Consider the following 20562-nt stretch of genomic DNA (forward strand, 5'->3'; position numbering starts at 1 on the left):
TCGTCTTCTTTATACGGGAAAGGATTAATAGCATAGGATGTTTCCCCTCCCTATTCCTCCATAGATGGACAGAAATGGGATATTATTCAGCACAATCTATGGCGACTCATTGGCTTAACTGCAACTTTACTTGCTTTTATTAGAGCTGGTTTTTATTGGATGGTGCATGTAAAGGCTATTATTTTGAATTATTTGATCAACTGATTAATGTTGCAGTTATAATCTATTTAAGCCTGTTCATAATAATGAGTTTGAAGGCTAACCCATGACTGATGACCACAACTCAACCACGGATTCCATGAATTGAACTCCTATCTTTTATATGGCTATTATTATTTTACAAATTTAAGATATGCGACAGTCACCATCAGGGCTGTATAATATATGTTATAGGTGTTGCCAATAGATTAGATAGTGAATAGAAGGGAAAATTTTACGATCAGTACCTTGAATGCGCGACAAGAGTCTGAGTACACCATTACTGTCAATTTCCTTATTCCGTTTGAGGTTGAAAACAAAAGTAGATATATGTGTTGATGTGGTTTGAAGTCAAACTTGGCTTCAATTGCAGCCATCACAAGCAAGCAAGAAGAGAGTCCTTGAGCTTGAGAAGACTTGCAGTACGCATTAAAGTCCACCAACCCATTAAACCTGCCTTCAAATGTCTCCATCTTCCTTAATCTGGTTATAGATTCCAGTCCCTTAGTCTTTAGAGTACTTGATTCAACATACGAAACCAAATATTGCAGACAAGAAAGCTTTCTGTCCATCGGGAACCTTTTCGATAGCTGTATTGCAGAGGTCCAACTTTCTCAGTGCCGTGAGCTTTTCTAATGAAGCCACATATCTCAAACTGTAACATTCATGGGCCATGGGCTTGTTAGGTCTAATAAGCTAAATAGTTGAATTTCGGAAGCAGGAGTTTATGTTAGGAGAATTTTAAAATTTAAGATAGGGTCGAACTTATAAAATTTTAAATGAAGAATATAAATTATTAATAAAATAGATAAAGAAAATGTCTAAAGTATATGATAATATAATGTTTTCATGAAGACGATTATCCCAACCTCCTATCCATCCCTAAATGCCGTTAACAAATGCATGTAATTTACGTCCTCTTAATTATGCTTCTAGTAAGGGGAAGAAAGGGGAGTGCTTCTAGTGGATCTAGAACCAATAACCTAAAGAAATATGAAGAAATAAAAACTAACAGTTTGATCAGCTAGTCGAATATGCTTGGTCGTAAATATACGAGTTATTATATATATATATATATATATATGAAGATTAGGTAGTGATAATTAAAGAGCAGAGAAGAGAAAATGAGAATAGATTATATTTCAATGTCTGGTGTACCTACTAATTTCCACTTTACACAATTATAGTATTAATTACTTGATGAAGGGAGTGATGCTGCCCTTCTAAATATAGAAGGATCTGGAAATATATTTGTGCTTGTATTCTTGGAGACTCTACCTTTACAAACACAACAATTAAGTATTTATTTTGAAATAACATCCAACACTATGTTTTATTATTATTATTATTATTATTATCAACCTAAAAATTCTAAGGGCGGTGTGAAGAAAAATAAAATCAAAACCTTCTCTCGATTACATGTTTCATTGTCTCTATTCGAAATTAGATGTAATATCGTAGATGTGAAGATTTAGAGAACCACAGATTACTTGCGAACAATTCTGACTACATCAACTAACTGCTGTGAAAGGGAATCTAACAATAAGATACCATCGACATTTTCTAATCAAAAGATGCGACATGATAGATGCAACACGAAACGTCAAACTATCATAATGATAGATAAAATCGTTTCATAAAGACGACGATACTTAAGATGCAATCTAAGACGACATTTTGAAAGAAGAACTAGAGAATCCCTTTAAAGAATATATAGAGTTTTAGGGTTTTGAGTTTCTAAGAGTTTCAAAAATAAATTTATTTATTTTTATTATATAAAATATTAAATTTATAATATTTTTTAATAGTTTAAGATTTTTATAAATTAATATCTATTTAGAATTTTTCTTATTTATTAACAATACACAACTTATAGGCATAGTTACTCGAATTTGAGATTTTTATAAAAAAAAATAATTTTTTTTAAAACATTAGAATCGTTTAATATATTTAAAATTTTACATTAACAAGTAAATATTTAATTAAAGTTTATATAATTAAAACTCTTATTGTTGCCACAACAAATGTACCCCACATTTTAAAAGGAGTAAGAGTGCAAGCCCATTACCCATATCTCTATGTGTTAGGTCATGCAAGTAAGTCTCCCCCACGCCCCCAATAAGGCTATAAATAAATAATTCAATAAAAGAGTTGTCCCATTATTTATTTATTTGCATAAAAAAGGCGGTGCTTTATAGATGTAATAAATCAAACAATTAATGTAACACGTAGTTTAGGTTTGGTTCGATTAATACAAACTACGACATATGCTTACTTTAATCTTACTTTAAATTTGAAATCCCAATTTTTTTTTCTTTTATTGGTGTGATTATCATATTTAAATTTTAATTTGTTTACTTAACTTTTAATTTGATCTTATTTTAGTCACGCTTTCGATTTAGATTTTACCTAAATCACTTTAAAACTCATAGACTCAACCTTAAACTCATAAAATCTTAAACCACTAGGGTTTATAATATTCACCGATTGATCAGTGTGGAATCTAGATATACAATTCGTGTCATCCTTTTTTACCTCTCCACCGTTGAGATTTAGAAGAAGATGTTTCATTATCGGGAAATTAAAGGGAATTTAAAACTAATGTTTTTCATAAAAACATAAGAAAAGGTTTTGGGATCACTTCATATATTTTTCTTAAATCAGTCGTAAAGTTGTTAAATATTTAACGGTAGGACAACCAAAATAAAATCACTTAAAAGTTCTATGAATAAATTGATTTTTTTTTAATTTTAATGACTATAATAAGAGTGATAAGAAAGTTAAGTGATTAAATTTATAATTTAATATTATAATATTATAATATGTTTTTTATTTTATTATTTTAAAATAAATAATTAAAAATATACTAAATATTTTTAACTAAATATTTTTAAAAATAAATCTCAACTCAACTCCATCAATCTACGAACAAACCCAATTCCTAGGGTGAAAAACTCCATTTCCCATTAAAATGGGAACATTTTAATATAAGGTTAAAATAAAGTGCTATCGGTTTTATTATTAATTTAAATAATAAAATCGGTAAAAAATCATCTAAAATATTATTATTTTTACCTAAAACATAATTTTTATAACATTTTCGGTAAAAATGTCCAAGAATAATCATAAAATCGATAGCGTCTAATAATATTTCTGGTCATTTTTTTAAAATCCGGTTAAAAAACCCAAAAATAACAAAATCGGTAGTGCTTAATAATTTTTCCGATCATTTTTTATTTAAATAATAAAAAATCAATAATATTTTTTTAACCGTATATTAAATCTGCTTGAGTATTCCCTATTAAAAATGGAAACTATAAATAATTATGTTATAAAAGAAAACCTGCAGTCTCCGTTTAAGCAAAACACTGTTCCTTATTCCAGTTCCCATAATTCTCAATTATTATAATTAATCATCTCTCTCTCTCTCTCTCTCTCTCTCAATCCCAAAAGCTATTTGATTTCCTCTTTAAAACCCTTTCTTTTCTCTCTTTTTCCCTGTCTCCCGTTAGACCCGGTCCATCAATCCATCTCATTTATTCTCCCTTATTCCATCTCCTTTTTGAACCAAATCTGTTTCTGTAATTTCTCCTTTTAGGGTTTTGATTCAATCATTATTGTTTAATTCACAGCAGTATGACAACTACGAGAAAAAACATGTTACCTCCTGGTTTGGTTAACAATCTCCAGGAAGTTCTTCTTAGCAGAAAAGGAGGCAACTCCGACAACGAAAAAAACGATGAGCAACGGAAAAAATCTGAGGCTATTGGTGATTCCACTGAGACATCTACTTCTGCTAGTGATGAAAACGACAACTCGAAGCCTGTCGTTTTGGTTACCAATGGGGAAGGGATGGATTCCCTTGGCCTTGTTTATCTTGTTCAAGCTTTGGTCTGCTCCGGCCTCTACAATGTCCATGTTTGCGCCCCTCAATTGTGGGTTTTATTTATTTCCTCTGAAATTTCACAAATTTTCCTGATTTCTGGTTTGTTTTGGCTTAATTTTGCATTTTTTTCATCTGGGTCCTCTCTAAATTTGTATTTTTTTGCTTTATTACTGTAATAGGCAACTATGCAAACTTTATTACCTTCGTAATAACTCTTTTGTTTTGTGTGTCTCTTAGTTCATATTTGGAACTGTCGGTTATATCAAGCTTTGCTTGTTCAGCTTTTTCTTTTTTAAAATTTAATGATTTGGATGTGTAGTCTGAAAATATTTAATTTCTACCTTTTTTGGGCTATTGAATTTATTAATTTTCTGTCATTTATTAGTTTCTGAATGGATTGCTTTAGGGACAAATCTGTTTCGGGTCATTCGGTGACCGTCCGAGAAACAATCACTGTTGCTCAATCAGAAATTGAAGGTGCCACTGCTTATGAAGTTTCAGGTGTGATTGGATTTTGTATTTATGCTAATTCAATTGCCAACCAAATTTTAAGCATCTCATTTTTCTTTGAATCAAGATATGAAATTGAAACCATATTATTCTAGTGATTGAAAATTCAAATATAGCGTGTCAGAACCATCATTTATATGATGAAATTTGGCTTTAAGAATGAACATTTAGGACCTTAGTTTGTTACCTTTTTGTCAAATATGTTTGCAATCTTGTGTTTGTGTAGATTTAATGTTAGTTTGAGTTTTTTTTTATAAGAGTTGAAGGCCTCATTAAAAACTCCCTTCTTGATCAATGAATCTTTTTAGAAAAGCTCCTTGATCAGCGGAAGGGGGAAAAGAGCGCTTTAGTTTTTATTGAACAATAGTAAAATTACAACCTAGTTGAAGTGAACCAGATAACCCTAACAAAAGCCAATAGACCCCACCCCCTACTGGAAGCAGAATCGAAACAAAACAGACCACATCATATTCAGCTAATAGCAGCCTTTGCTAAACCATCAGCAACTATATTTGCTGATCTTGCAGCCCATCTAATAACCCCCTCCAAAGCTCTAAGATTAACAACAATATCTCTAACAATAACAGCATAAACGACTGGGCAAGACTCAACATTATTGATCCAGTACACTGCCACCTTACTGTCACTCTCAATAAGCAGCCGCTCCTTAACCATCCCTTGAAAAGAAGCAAAAACAGATAAGCCCTCTTGAATAGCTTTGAGTTCCATCAGTGTAGGAGGTCCCGAACCAGCAGACTCCTTGAAGGAGCCTAGAATCGAACCAACATGATCCCCAAGAACACCACCAAGACCACTTTTCTTCCAATCATTGGTGGTGGCAGCATCAACATTCAATTTAATGAAGCCCAAGGGAGGAGGGGTCCAAGGGACAATAGGTGACTTACAGTAATTTTTAGATGCGCAAGAATCCCCTAATGAAGGATCGAAAATTAGAGAATCCTTAGGAATAAGAATTTCCTTATACTTAGCTAAGAACCAAGAAGCAAGCATGAATCTTGCTAGGAAAAATAATTATGTCTAATCAAGCTTCCCCCCTTCAAAAACAATATAATTCCTGACTTTCCAAACTGTCCACAGAACAGCCCCAGGGATGAAATTCCAAATAGTTGAATCTTTCTTCAAATCGTCCCAAGCTATAAGAAAAGATTTTGCATCAGCATGAAAAATAGAACTAAACTTCCAAAATTTCATAAACTTATTCCATAAGGACCACACGACCGAACAAGTAAAAAATAAATGCGAAGAAGACTCCTCAACCACCTTACACAGAGGACATAAACCATCCTCAATGCCTTTAACCCCTCTTTTTATCAGTTCTTTCGTAACAGCCAACCTCTGAAGAACGATTTGCTACACTAAAGTTTCTACTCTAGGGGTATCAAACCCCTCCAAACAATATTCTTCCAGAACTAACTTCTTCTGAACCTGTTGAGCACCTTTTAACGCAAGAACTGACTGTGTAAACACCATCCCCACTACCTTTCCAAATCAATCCATCACTAGTATCTCTTGACATAGAAACATTTGATATAATGCTCATCAAATTACACCATTGTTCAAGCTCCCGGTCATTTAAATTTCTTCTCGCTTTTACATCCCAAATCCATCCCAAAGCTTGAAAATCACCATACTCACATAACTTGCCCGATTTATTAGTAGAAATCAAAAACAGTCTGGGGAAGAGAACCTGGAGCGGATAATCTGCAACCCAACTATCTTGCCAAAATCGAATTAACTTGCCATCACCAACCTGAAAACTGCACAAATTTCGAAAGTTGGAACCAAAGAAATCATCTTTGAAATGGTTGGTAACCACTGCTTTCCAAAGCCAAGAAGCTTGAGGAGAAATCTTTCTTTTAAACAATAACATTGATGAATCAATGTTGTATTTGCTACAAATGAATTTCCTCCACACAGAACCTCTCTCATTTGCAAACCTCCAAGACCATTTCCCTAATAGTGCTCTATTCATGCTCATAAGATTTCGAATTCCCAAACCTCCCTCATTCTTTGATTTGCATAGTTCTGTCCATTTTACCCAGTGAATCTTTTTAAAACCATTACATCCTCCCCATAAAAAATTAGACATAATTGAATTGAGAGACTTGAGTAATTTTAAACAATGACAGAAAATAAGTGGGCAGTGAGCTAAGGACAGATTTTACCAAAACCAATCTCCCTGCTAGTGATAGGTTAGAGGCCTTCCACCCTGCAAGTTTTGATTGAAAATTCTGGACCACCGGATTCCAAATAGATGAAGAATTCTTAGAAGCACCTAGCGGAAGGCCTAGATAATTAGAAGGAAAACTTCCGACTGCACAACCTAGCAAATCTGCCCAACTTTGAACCTCTTCTTGAGATGTGTTAATGCCGAACAATCTGGTTTTCTTAAGATTTAATTGAAGGCCTGACATAACCTCGAATACTCTAAGAACTCTCTTAATTCAAAATCTGAGTCTCCGAAGCTCCACAAAAGATAATTAAATCATCGGCAATTGTAAGTGAGTTAAGTTAAAGGACCCTTCCTCCTTGCCAATTACCATACCAGAAAAGAATCGCTCCGAAACTGCCCTGAGAATTAATAAGTTCAGCAGTTCCCCTACAAAATTAAATAATAATGGAGATAGGGAACAACCCTGTCTAAGACCCTTTGCTAATGTGAACTCCTCCGATGGAACCCCGTTAACAAGCACCAAAACTGAAGCTGTAGTAACACACTTCCTAATCCAACTGATCCAAGTAGAGCCAAAACCCATATTTTTCATCACCTTGAATAGAATAGGCCAGTCAACAGTATCATAGGCCTTCCTAAAATCAACTATTAGAACGCAACCCTTAAGCCCTTTCTTCTTCCAATAATCAATTCCCTCGTTAGCAATGAGCGAACAATCCAAAATTTGTCGACCGGGAATAAAAGCAAATTGAGTCGGACTAATGATATCTGAAATACAACTTCTCAACCTCCTGGATAAACACTTGGATAAAATCTTGTAAACTCCTCCCACTAGGCTTATCGGTCTATAATCATCAAGACACCCGATGTTAGGACGCTTAGGAATAAGGGTGATAAATGTATGATTAATACCATGTTCCCACACTTTCCCCAAAAAGAAGTTGTGAAAGAAATCCATAATGTTTTCCTTAAGGTTAGACCAAAACCTTTTGAAAAATCCCAAGTTAAATCCATCAAGCCCCGGAGCTTTATTACTATCGCAACACTTTAAAGTCTCCCAAACTTCTTCCTCGGAAAATTCCTTCTCTAGACAAGAGCTTTGCTCCAAAGAAATGCTAGAAAAATTCAGCGACATCCAAAGTATAGCGATCATTGTAAATTTTAAAGAAATGATCTTTAATAGTGGCCTTGATAACAATAGGGTCATGAATAAAATTCCCATCGACTATAAGAGCATTCATCGCATTTTGCTTTCTCCTAATTGTAGCACACGTGTGAAAGAATCTGGTGTTTCGATCCCCATCCTTAATCCACTTAGTTCTTGAATTTTGATGCCAAATCTGTTCTTCATTCTGTGTAGTCTCCATAACTCTGATCGACAGGATTTTAATTCCTCTATTATCCCCTGAATGGAACTGTCCTGAACCTTCTGAACATTCTCCTCTAGCTTTTGAATATTCTTTTCTAAATTTGAAATAGAAGCTCCAGGAAACTGGGTTTTCAACCCAGTCCATTTCTTGATGTTTAATATAGAAGTCTTCAAAATACTCAGAATTCCAGCTTTTCTCCTAGTCTTTTTGCAATCTGTAATTGAAAGACTAACCAAATCCTCAAAACCTTCTTCCTCCATCAAATAATTGAAAAGTCTAAAAGGTTTTTTACCCCAATTCATTCCTCCGTTTTCTAAAAGAATAGCATTGTGATCTGAAATAGACTTGGGAATTAATGATTGCACAATATCCGGAAAAGCATCAAAAAACTGACCATCCACCAAGAACCTATCCAATCTAACAAACGTGGGAGCATCTTGATTATTACACCAAGTGAACGTGCCTCCGGTCAACGGCAGATCAATTAAACCCGAGGACTGAATAAACCGACTGAAAATTCCCATAGAAAATCTGTTCTGAGCCTTTCCCACCTTCTCATCTTCACACAAATAGACATTGAAATCCCCCCCTACACAAACCGGCAGATTCTGGCCAGTAATGAACAAGCTGAGTTCTTCCAAAAAAAACCTTCTTTCTCATCCTCCACAGAAGGCCCATAAACATTAATGAGAACACTTCTAAACTGATTAGAACGGAACTTGCCAATAACAACAATGAATCTTCTATTAATACATTGATTTTCCATCTCAAACACCTTATCGTCCCAGCAACAAAGTAATCCCCCTGAAGAACCTACTGCCGGAGATTCAATAACACCTTGAAAGATATTCAGTCCGATTCTTCTTAGAAAAGACCTCAGAGTCTTCTCGGATTAGTCTCTTGTAGCCATAGAAAAGAAGGATTAGTGTTGGAGACTAACCACTGAACCGCTCTCTGTTTTGCTTTTTTACCCAAACCCCTAACATTCCATGAAACAATAGATAATTTGTCCTTAATAATTGATGATTTAAAAACCAAAACTCCCTTAAAGCTCCTCAATTGGCCACATCTAAGCCTTTCTCTAAATTAATAATTTTTCCCAAAAAGGCTTCCTTCCCCTGCTTAAAAGAAACCCCTAATACCTGACAAACTTGCCAAGTAGCAACTGCTTCCTCCAGGAGTCCGAGAAAACCGAAGAAGAAGCTGTAAAAATATTAACTTTTTCTAAAGCTTCCCTTAACAAAATCCTTTTTGGTCTTCTCCTTGAAATGCCATCATTGACATTAGAACATATTCTTTCTGCCAGACAACCTACAGGGTCCCCATCCAAACTTCTTGAACTAGCTCTACTGGCTGAAATTGGTTCTTCATGCCATTGCCACCTTGAGGATTAAGAACTGTTGCTGAAAAAAACTGTTGAACTGGAGTGCTGGACTGATCTGGAACCCTCTGTGAAGCTAAATCAACCTCTCTAGCAGGAATTCCATTCTGATTATTCCCAAACCAGTAATGTCTTTCTCTAGATCTGCTATAAAATCTTCTGTAACTGGCCATTCTCCTCCTCTCTATAGGGACACTTAAAGAAGATAACGATCTTCTATGCGGAATCAACGATCTACCTCTAGAAAGACTCTGAGGAAATTCTGAACTAGGAGTAGAAAGTAAATAATAGAAATTTTTAGCCACAACCTCATTACAGACATCTTGATTCACGATCTTACTCCTCCTTTCACATAAGATATTGGGCTGAGGAGAAAAACAACCAGAATCCATACTCTTCCCACTCCACTTAGGGATAAAAGCAGGCCCAGAAGGAATAGTTTCCTTAATTGATGAAGAATCCATCCCATTAACATTTAATTTGGCATTTTCCTCCAAATCCATACTTTCCCTCAAACCCAGACCCACGTGGTTCCCATTGAGTTTAATACTGTGATGGTTCTTTCCTTCCAGGAACTACTGTAGATTGTGTATCCTTAGCATTGTCTGGGGCGTTATTCTCATCATCAAAGCCTCTGCTGGTAAGGCTTTCATTGTTTTGTCAATGAATTAAAGTATCGGTTTTGTTTCAAACATTGATTGACTACTATATTCTCTGTAATATGTCCAGGTAATTAGTGGAATTAACCGAGGATCAAGCTGTGGTCATCACATGTAAGTCTTTGAACATGCCTGCACAATATTACTATTTGCTTTAATTTTATCAGGTGGTACTACAACCCTCTTGATTGATTATTAGAAAATGATGTGTTCGAGTTTCGCTTTGAATTTTCATCTCCTGGTGATAAATTTATGCATGTCTCACTGTAATTTTATCTTGTTAGTTTGTTATTAATCCTTTATGGTTCGTGTTTGGATGCTAAGTGTATTTATAACATACCAGGTTTTACTCAAGTGTTGTGGCTGGAGCTAGAGAAGCGTTGATTTGTGGTGTACCATCTTTGTCGATATCATTGAACTGGTGCCTTACAATCTTTGTTTTTGGGGATTTAATTTTTACTATTTTTCTTCTCACTTCATAATTGAAAGTTCTTTCAACTGCCGGGCACTATTGCAGGAAGAGGGAAGAAAGCCAAGAAAGTGATTTTAAGGATGCAGTTGCTGTTTGTTTACCTTTAATAACTGCTGCCATTAGAGATATTGAAAAGGGTGTTTTCCCCAAAAGTTGCTTTCTAAATATAGAAATTCCTACATCGCCGTCATCAAACAAGGTTTGTATTCCTTAGTTTAGGGGCATAAATAAATGTGATTTTCATAACTATGATATGTATATGGATGTCAATCATGTTTAGAACGAGATATAATACTGATTTTGTTCTATAGTTATGGTAACCTCCCAAGTTGAATGTGGGTATCATTGCTTCCTTGACATGTCCTTATAAACTCCTGTTTATATTAAACTTTTAAGGCTAATTGCATTGTATTAGACCAAAGGCGGGTGCTGAGGGGTCCTGTTTCTTGATTGACTGCTTTCCTTCTAAGGATAGGAGAGATGAAACTTTTAGGGTTGCTCTCATAAAAAAGAATCCTTTTTAGAGCTAATGAAGAAGACAATGCCTTATTCCATAGAAGAATAGATATGTTTCATCTATTTGTATTCATTTGTGTGTTTATATTTCATATTAGGTTCAAATTTATTGGGGAAATCTTGGAGTTGTTTATATAATGTTCAGTTTGGAAGCTGTATATCTCTTCCTTTAATTTCTTAGATTTTGAGACTCAAGTAGCAGAGTGGTTTACTTCCTAAAGGAGCAGTGAAGTTTCATTTCTCTTAAATCATGTCAATGTGCTGGATGTTCCTAAATGCAGCATTGTCGAAGTTTATTATTCGAGGGCCATGCCTTATCTTTCAAGAGAACTGAAATTCTTAGAAAGCATCATGGTAGTATATAGTCCAATGGGAAATTTCCTGTCATGCTCTTTATTAATGAATTGATCCCCTGTTGCGATTTTCCCTTCCAAAAGAACAACTGTGAAAATGTGAAGCTTCAAGTACAAAAGTCCAACGTTCCGACTTGTGAATGGAAGCTTTCATCGAACAGGGAAAGTTTTAAATCGCCTCAGGGAGGAATCTTCCTCATGGTAGTTGAATGTTCTATAGAAAAGTACATTTGCATAATCCAAGTTCAGTGCATTATATTTACTCAACTATGCAGTTTTGGGTTTTGGATCCACTGCCAGATATTTAAATCCAAATTATGTCTGACTAGTCATGTTTCTTTTGATGTTTGATAAAGTTGTACACTATTTCCTTCGGACTTAAGCTTGTTGGACGGTCTAACATTACTCGCACATGAATTGTGCTGGTTGGAACTTGTGCTTAGTTGACTTCAAAATGTATTCCAGATGGATGGTGCTTCATACACAGTCCATATTCTGTTTTCCCGTTATTTATGAACTTATGATCTTTATATTGCTAATATTTACCTGCTTGTGTTCTAGTGGGATAACTCTAACTGATGACTGCATCAATCAATTCTTTCATTTGCACCCTCTCCCCAAAAAATAAACAAATTTATTTTTTGTTCGACGAGCTGATCTAGTTAAGACCTCTTTAGATTGATGCAAGTAACTTTTTTTTTAATGTTTTGGATCAAATCTATTCAGATAGAAATTCCATGTTTGCTTCAAGCACAATCTATGATTTCTATACCTAAGCTGCATGCTCCCTTTCCCTCTTTCAGCTTTATGTATCAATATTGTTTTTATCTTTTCGGCGATGTTTACTGTGCATTAGATGAGGGTCAATGTGCCTATCCTCCCAGAATGCTTGAGTTTTGGATTTCTTGGTATTAGAAAACAATATGTATCACTATATTTGTTTCCTCTTTGGTTTGTGATTTTGTCTGGTCTCATCCTTCATACATTCTTTGCTGTTTCGTTCATATGTGGCAGGGTTTTAAATTGACCAAGCAAAGCACGTGGAGATCCGCACCAAATTGGCTAGCTGTTTCAGCTAATCGGCATCCTGCTTCTGCTGCACATTTCATGTCTAATCAACAAAGCCTAGGACTCCAACTTGCACAGCTTAGCCGAGATGCATCTGCTGCTGTTAGTCTATTTCCCCCCTTTTTTTATAGGGTATCTTTGTCACTGTTCAGTCACAATACTGAATCCATACATATCTTCTTTAGGGTGCTGCTCGGCGAATTACCACGCAACGGCAGAATGTGGAGGTAGAGTCGGTTGGGGCTGTTAAATCTGATAATAAAGTGAAAAAGTACTTTCGACTGGAGGTATGCAAAATTCCAACTGAGAAATCTAGAAGTTCTTAACTGCCATAGAACCGAATTTATTGCTCTAGTAAGTCATAATTGCTAACCCACGGATTATAAATCCTTAAATATCTGATTTCAGTAATATAATTGATCATTTCCGTAAAGTCAGTCATCTCAAACTGGTTTGCATAAAAATGCATTTAAATAGCTTAAAGACTATGCTTTTGTTTTTACTAATTTTGCTTGCTCTTTTGTTAATCCCTTTTCCTTATCCATGAATGCTTATTTCAATGCTGCTTCATTTTTCTTAAGGTACCAGTGTCCAATACTTGTATGACATATATATGGACATGAGAATCGGGATATGAGCCTCGAAATGTATTGAAAAACTTACAAAAAATTAAATGTACCTGTTTCAGACACATGCCCGTATTAGCTAGTCATACATGAGTAAAATAACACGAGTAACATAGCTTATTTTTTTGTTACAAATTAACTATAGTTGATACGGTTATATATGTATTTTGCAGTTTATTAATAAAGAGCAGGAAGATGCGGACGAGGATTTGGATTTCAAGGCCCTTGACAACGGATTCGTAAGTTAAACCCTATTGTTTTTCCGAAAGCTGAAGGATCAATTTTCGTTTATCGACCTACAGAAATACAAAATGATTCCTACATGTTTATAAAATTACAGGTTGCAGTAACTCCTATATCGCTTTGTCCACAAATTGAGTCAGACATTCGAACCTCTGCATCAGATTGGATCTCCGGTGTTCTTAAGGAGGAGCAATAGAACCTTGGGGGAGACCCAAGAAATCTTTTAATCCCTCAAATTTGTATACTACTGCAGGAGGCATTACATTAAGTCGTCAATTGAATCTGTGCTTGATTTTGTATTTTCCCTCTTCATTTTTTTTTCAAGGGGTTTCCAAATAACGTTGTCTGTCTGTCTTGTCTTGTGTTGTCCTTGTTCTAGCTGTTTGCTAATACGAGATAGCGTGGTCTAGATTATATGACCTTGTACTTTTCACAAATTGTTGTGTTTTTTTTTCATGTAATTTTGTCTTTGATTTCTTAGATGGTGTTAATTTTTCCAGTACTAAAGGAATATTGTTATTTCTTCACATAGATGTTCCCACCCTTTATTTGTTTTGATGTATTGTGGCAAGCATCAGGGTGCAATCGGAATTCGGACATGAATATAGATAGTGGTGTAAATAAATCGGACTTGAACAAATAAAGTTTTGTTCGTATTTTATTTATTTTTAAAATGATTCATGTTCGGTTTATGTTTATTTAAATATTTTTAGTATTGTGTTTGTTCATTTATATTTGAAGGTGTTTGTGTTCAATTTATCTGTTTATGTTAAAAAATTAGTGAAATTATGCCATTAGTCTTTAAGCTCATTAAGTTTTACGGTTTGAATTTCAAGATCCACCATATGTTTATTTAGTTCTCATCTTCATCAATATATAAAAAAGAAAAAGAAAAAAAGAACGGGTAAAAGAAGATTATAAACGATTCGATAAATAAACTAATAAATGTATACCTTTGTCTGAGTTCGTTCATTTATCAAATGAATTATTTACCGCTGAAGACCAAGGGGTTTGAAGGCCAAAATTGATGGACCCCTAGTAGCTGTGGGTGAACTTACCTCTGGCAAGCATTCAACCATTGATGACATCATCATGTTGGCCCTCCTTTAAGATTTTCCTACAATAATGTCAACCTTGTTCATTTTTCATTTAATTATTTTGGACACCATCTATTTATTTCTCTATTATATATGTTGAGAACGATTCAGGATAAGCTTAGATTAAATTCTTCTCGTCCTCAATAGAGGAGCTTCTCAACTATTTGTATAATTTTCATTTATTAAAATAAAAAAAAGTTACGTTCGTTTATTAAATCAACATGATTGAATAAATATATAATTTATTTATATTCACAAATAAATTCATTTATAAACTACTTGGTAGAATGCAAGGCTCTTAACCTTGTGGTCGTGGGATCGAGTCTCATTGATGGCAATTCATAACGGAAGTCTTCCACGAAAGGTTGTGCTCTCAATCTAGCGTTGGAGGCAGCCTACTACCCTACCTCTCCCTTACCCCATTACATATGAGAATATGGTCAACTAATAGATTATTGATCATTTATGTTATTATTTATTTAGTGTTCACAAGTATTAAATGAATGAACATGAACATATAAATTTTAAATAAAAGAACACGGTTTCAAAATTCTAATAAACATAAATTTATCATGAACATACTTTAAAATAAACAAACAAATATGAAAATAGTTTGTTCATTCAAGTTCAACTCAGTTTTATATATATTAATATCCATTCATGCACTTAAAGTCTATATATAATTTTATACATTATATATGAATCAAATAATATCACATTATTCAAAAAAAATAAATTTAATTTTAAAATTTTAATAATATATTATTATTTTATTCACTACGAATGTATAAAAATATATACCGTTAACACATCTCTACCAAAATCAAAATGCATATCTTTTCTGTTGAAACTTATGAGGGTGAAAGCACATATGAGAAAAAAAATTATTTTATATAATATAATAAAATAAAATATTCTAAATCATTCATAATTTTTTAAACCTTTTAAATTAAATAATAAATTTACTTAAAGAAATATATAAATACGCTTAAAGAGATATTAACTAAACTAAAACTTCAAGCAGATTTTAGAACGCAATGAACCCTAATAACTTGATATAATTACCGGTTACTAAATATGTTATAGTCTACACATTGATCTTCAGAATTCTGAGGAATTCCTAAAAAACCAAATCAACCACATAAAATTGTATAAATATGAACTATTTTCCCACTGTTTTAATGTCCCCTCCACCTACAGATCATGATACAAAGAGAAAGCTAACACTATATATATATATATATATATATATATATATAGGAAATTAATAGCCTACATATTTATTTATGGAATATCATCAAGATACCATTATCCTCACTGAATATCTTAATTGGTAACATTTAGGGTTTGAGTTTTCTCTCATATATTGGATCCTGCACTTTTTATATATATATCATGAAATGATTGCTTTTATAGAGAAAATACCTAGCTAAATCCACTGCAGGGACAGGGATGAATCCGCCATGTGCCTAAGGCTCCCAGCTGGTCGAAGGAAGATTAGGGTTTGTCAAATATTGCCCTCTGGATAACGCTGATAAGGACGACGAGGACGAGGACGAAGGCATGAGTGGGATGATGGTGTCGATATTGTACTCCAGCCGGCTTGTTTCAACTTGAATCTCGTGTGCATAGTTTGAACCGGGAACACCAGGCATCGGGAAACAAGACGAGAGCCTTGAGACGAGTGGGTCGATGTTGTTCTCTAACGAAACCGACGTATGTGGGATGTTGCAGATCATGTTCCCTTCGAGGATTTCACAGAGTTTTGGCACTGTCGGAGAAGGAGACATTAAGCTGTTGTCGTAGCCATTGGTCGGATTCATAAGCTTGTCGTTAACGAATACATCGTCTTGATTTTGATGATCGTGGAGATCGTGTTGGGGTACTGCAAAGGGCAATGTCCACGAAGGGTCGAAGGAAGGCGGAGGAGGAAGCGGCGGTGGGAGCATCGGAGTCAATTGGAAATTATGGTGAACCAAATTGGAGTTGAAGCTACTCGAATTCGACTTGAAATCGGAATGATGATAATGAACAAAGCTTTGTAGCAATGGTGCAGTTGGGGAAGAAAGAAAGATCTGATCTTGTTGACCACTGAGAATCAAATTAGGGTTCGAGCTATGAACATCGGCAGCAAAAGAGGCCAAAGCCGGAACATGTTCATGGGAGATAAGCTTCTTCTTGATACTCGAATTCCAAAAGTTCTTCACTTCATTATCAGTTCTTCCTGGTAAATGCTTTGCTATTTGAGCCCATCTGTTAAAAATGATTATCAAAATGATGAAAAAAGTAATAAAAACTCCATAAATATAGTGATTGAAGAACCTGTTGCCCAGAATACTATGAAGCTCAATGATGAGAGCAGCTTCCTGTGGAGAGAAACTCCCACGTTTTAAATCAGGTCTGAGATAATTTATCCATCTTAATCTGCAACTCTTTCCACATCTTTGCAGCCCTGCATCAATGAAATCAACAAAACACAAAAGAACAAGGAATCAAATGCAGTGGTTGGTATTTGTAGTTATATAGTCTGCAAAAGAACAGAAAAGGGTTAGAAAAATAAACCTGCAAGTTTAGGGACTGAGCTCCAGCAGCCATGGCCATATGTTGTAATGTAGTTTATGAGTTTCTCATCTTCTTCAGGTGACCATAATCCTCTCTTCACCTTCTGCTTGTTACAACATGAATGGTGACCCATTTTTTTCTCTCTGTATGATGAAAATGGATCAGAGAGCTAAACCCTAGAAGAAAATCAAAGCTTTGAACCAAGAGGAATCTGATAAAGAAGAGTACAGCTGAGGTGGTGTGAATTTAATGTAGGGGAGCTGTACCAATGGTGGCCCGGTTTAGGGTTTGTTGGTATGGATGAACAAAACTCCATTCGTCTTAAAAAATTGAATATTATGATTAGATTTAATTTTTTTAAATAAAGTTTAATTTATAAAATACCACTTGAATAATTTAATTTTTTTAGTAATTAGTGAATTATTTTCATGTTCGAGTTGAGTCTCTCAACTTTATATAATATATGTATATCTTATATGAAAAAAACATGAATATATATATATATATATATATAAATATCATTTATGGTTATAGAAAAATTTTAAATTAAAATCAATTAATACCATAATATTATAAATATTTATAATTAAATTTAAATAAATACTCGAATAACTCAACTTAAATTTCGTAATTTTGATTAAACTTAAAATAATTTTAAATAAAATTTAAATTATAATAAGGGACTCACCTATTTTACCGAATCATCGATCGAATGTTGACCCCTATTTGTGGGCAAAAGGCTAAGGTCTGCAGTGTCAACCTGTGGGGATTGTATGGCTTATAATGGGATCCCCCTCCCTTGACTGGGCTAACCAGGTACACGTGGCACGCATGCAGTGCTGTGGGACCCACCGGGGGTCCCACTTTGGACTTATCGACTTAATGTTGTGTATCGAAGCTTGTTGAAATATGTATACATTGGCTGATGAAAAATATTCCGACTTCTTTTTCCTTCAAACCCGTAGTTTGGTTTTACTAATGATAATGAGGTCAGCTGATCCGACGGTTGTGGTTGCATTAATGTTTTGGATTTTTGATGTGATCTTTTCTGTGGGGACAGACCATTGGATCAGTGACACAGTAAACAGAAAACTGTCCCACCATGGATGCTTAGTTATTCTCTGCTAAATGTGGATTTTAACTGTTGGGAAAACGGTGTATCATTTTCTTAAATGATATTTTGCCGTCTGTTCTTTTCTTTTTAATCAAATTAATCCTTAAATTTTTAATTTTTAGTTAAAATGATCCATGCTAATGCAAACAGTTGATGTGAATTTTTCACATATGCTAAATCGCTGAACGTGTCATATATTATATCACTTAAAGTGATGATGTGATATGTATCATGTCATCCAAATTAATGATTATCGAGCTTTTGATCATTGGCGTCCAAGTTTATCTCAATAGGAACTTAAGCTAATTTGCACTCCTTTATACCAACATTTGAGCCACTAGATAATGAAAGAGGGTATAAATATACTAAATTTGTAGGCATCTTCCTAATGATTAACATAATCCAACTTTATTACGATTTTGGCTACTATTACGCAACGCCCACAATCTTAATTACAAGACTTAATTACATTTTAGTTCATAATTAGTATTTATCGAATATGCCGAGATGTCAACAATTTGGCTAATCATGATGGATTATTAGTGAAAGTAACGTCTTATCCAACATTACAATAATTAATTAGGACGAGTCTAAACATGTTTTATAAGAAGGAATATACAAAACATTTCATGTTGTTCCTCGTCGTTTTTAAGATTCAAATATACATTATATTATAAACAACGTACGTATATCAATCGTATCAACATACATGGACAAATATTTGTTTTTTATTTAGAAACTATAGTTTATCTTTGCTTGTGAAAGAAACAAGTAGAAGAAAATTAAGAATGGAATGCTTGTGATGGAAGAAATAGGACCAAAGAGGATTCTTGATTTAATTGTTGCATGTGCAACAATTAATAGCCCTAGCCTCGTTTGCTTTATTTGTTGAACCATCAGAGGGGGAACCTTTGTTTCTTTTATTTCCACAAAACTCACTGAGCCATCATCACAGAGTACACTTGAAAGAATGTCCATGTAATTCTTTGTCCTTTCTTTCGAGAGAGTTGGTTTTTGGTATGGGTCTTTTTCATTCAATTTTCTATTCAAATAATTTAAATATTACAATAATATTGTATTCATCTGGTAGTTCTGTATTACTGAGTTTTCCAAAGCCTAATCTGTTAATTACCATTTCAGGTTAAAGAGGTTGTTCCCGTGCTTTTACCGACATCAGTAGATAAGTTCCACCGGCGTTGCTTGCGGAGTACGGTACATGTGTTTAGGGGGCATGTGGGTTGTATTATGTTTTTATATTCGAGTCTGAAACTTGTTTTATTACTGGATATGTTTGAATTTGACTTTTAATATATAAATGTTGTTCTGAACTTGTATTTTATCTATAAATTATTTTACAGTTTTCAATTGATTAATGAAAGTTTTAAATTTTTCAGGATTTTCAGTCTGAGTCGCTCTGGTGGCCCTCATCGATCTGAGGGTGTTACAGTTACTGGTACATTATATAGAAGAATATGAAATCAAACATACTTAAACACTTAATATTCTCCTATTTATGAGTGGGGAGGGGTGAGTGAAGCCAAGAACTAAACTCTTTAAAAATTTAAAATTACTATTTAATATAATGAAAGATTTGCATTCTAATATCCCCAAAAATTAATAATTTAATTTGGCCCTCTAAATACAATTTCCTCCTTTACCTATGAACTAGAATAGTTAAATGTGTTAATATTTTGAACTAGCTAATGATATTATAAAATAAAGTGATTAAAGTAGGGTAAATTAAAATATAATGGTTGAATCCTAAAATCTTAACATAGTAGAGGGACTATAAAACTATAATTTGACCTAAAACAATAAAATAAATTTAGAGATTAGGAAATTTTAGAGAGGTAATAATAGCATATTCCATACTAAAAATAGCCTAAAACCCATGAGAAAGGGAGTGTAGATTTTTAGAGTAAATTATAAACTTCTCAACTAAATTTAACTCTTCCTCTTTGTTCTATGCTTTTTTTTTCTTTTAACATTTTCTCTTTTCACTAATAAAACTAGTTGGTCTTCAAATGGCCTAAAATTACTCTATAAATAGATACAAGAAGATTCTAAATTAACTAAAATAATAGGTTTTTTAATATGACAAGATAAAGTATAATTAATTTAGGCTTAATATAAAAAATCAAACTATATTATTTTCATTTAGATATCTAAACTTTTTCCGGTTAATTTAGGTGTCTAATGTTAAAACTCTGTCATTTTAAGTGACCCGATTGTAACCGTTGCTAAAAAATTTCATTAAGTGATATGTGTCGCATTCATGTAATTCTAAAAAATGTATTTAAAAGACATCAATAT

The 20562-nt window shown here is 33.8% G+C and overlaps 2 protein-coding genes across 3 annotated transcripts; one reads left to right on the forward strand and one right to left on the reverse strand.

The window, feature by feature from the left end:
• The first annotated feature begins 3543 nt into the window (after positions 1-3543).
• LOC120119314 (5'-nucleotidase SurE-like) lies at positions 3544-13687 on the forward strand. Its single transcript, XM_039139128.1, has 11 exons — positions 3544-3605; positions 3813-4133; positions 4491-4585; positions 10112-10179; positions 10269-10312; positions 10542-10619; positions 10716-10869; positions 12554-12709; positions 12793-12894; positions 13407-13472; positions 13574-13687. Exons 2-11 carry the CDS (start codon positions 3835-3837, stop codon positions 13670-13672), a joined length of 1161 nt encoding a protein of 386 aa, XP_038995059.1. The 5' UTR covers positions 3544-3605; positions 3813-3834; the 3' UTR covers positions 13673-13687.
• Positions 13688-15673: 1986 nt separating this feature from the next.
• On the reverse strand, positions 15674-17430 carry LOC120119315 (transcription factor MYB26-like). Of its 2 annotated transcripts, XM_039139130.1 has the most exons (5): positions 17402-17430; positions 17136-17311; positions 16896-17025; positions 15999-16826; positions 15674-15898 (listed from the first exon to the last, which is right to left on the reverse strand). In XM_039139130.1, exons 2-4 carry the CDS (start codon positions 17266-17268, stop codon positions 16043-16045), a joined length of 1047 nt encoding a protein of 348 aa, XP_038995061.1. In that variant the 5' UTR covers positions 17269-17311; positions 17402-17430; the 3' UTR covers positions 15674-15898; positions 15999-16042. The 2 variants fall into 2 exon arrangements, with proteins under 2 accessions (XP_038995061.1, XP_038995060.1); XM_039139129.1 differs by having other exon boundaries at positions 15832-16826.
• Positions 17431-20562: the final 3132 nt, after the last annotated feature.

The sequence above is a fragment of the Hibiscus syriacus genome, unplaced genomic scaffold (genome assembly GCF_006381635.1).
Source record: "Hibiscus syriacus cultivar Baekdansim isolate YM2019G1 unplaced genomic scaffold, ASM638163v2 tig00110332_pilon, whole genome shotgun sequence".
In the NCBI taxonomy this organism is placed as follows: domain Eukaryota; kingdom Viridiplantae; phylum Streptophyta; class Magnoliopsida; order Malvales; family Malvaceae; genus Hibiscus; species Hibiscus syriacus.

Excerpts from the sequence above, each read along its gene's own strand:
- LOC120119315 (XM_039139130.1), bottom strand. The coding sequence starts at position 17,268 with ATGGGTCACCATTCATGTTGTAACAAGCAGAAGGTGAAGAGAGGATTA. Across the intron at positions 17,026-17,135 it reads CTCAGTCCCTAAACTTGCAG|GGCTGCAAAGATGTGGAAAG; the intron begins GTTTATTTTTCT and ends TCATTGATGCAG. Across the intron at positions 16,827-16,895 it reads CATAGTATTCTGGGCAACAG|ATGGGCTCAAATAGCAAAGC; the intron begins GTTCTTCAATCA and ends CATTTTTAACAG.
- LOC120119314 (XM_039139128.1), top strand. The coding sequence starts at position 3,835 with ATGACAACTACGAGAAAAAACATGTTACCTCCTGGTTTGGTTAACAAT. Across the intron at positions 4,134-4,490 it reads CATGTTTGCGCCCCTCAATT|GGACAAATCTGTTTCGGGTC; the intron begins GTGGGTTTTATT and ends GGATTGCTTTAG. Across the intron at positions 10,313-10,541 it reads TCAAGCTGTGGTCATCACAT|GTTTTACTCAAGTGTTGTGG; the intron begins GTAAGTCTTTGA and ends ATAACATACCAG.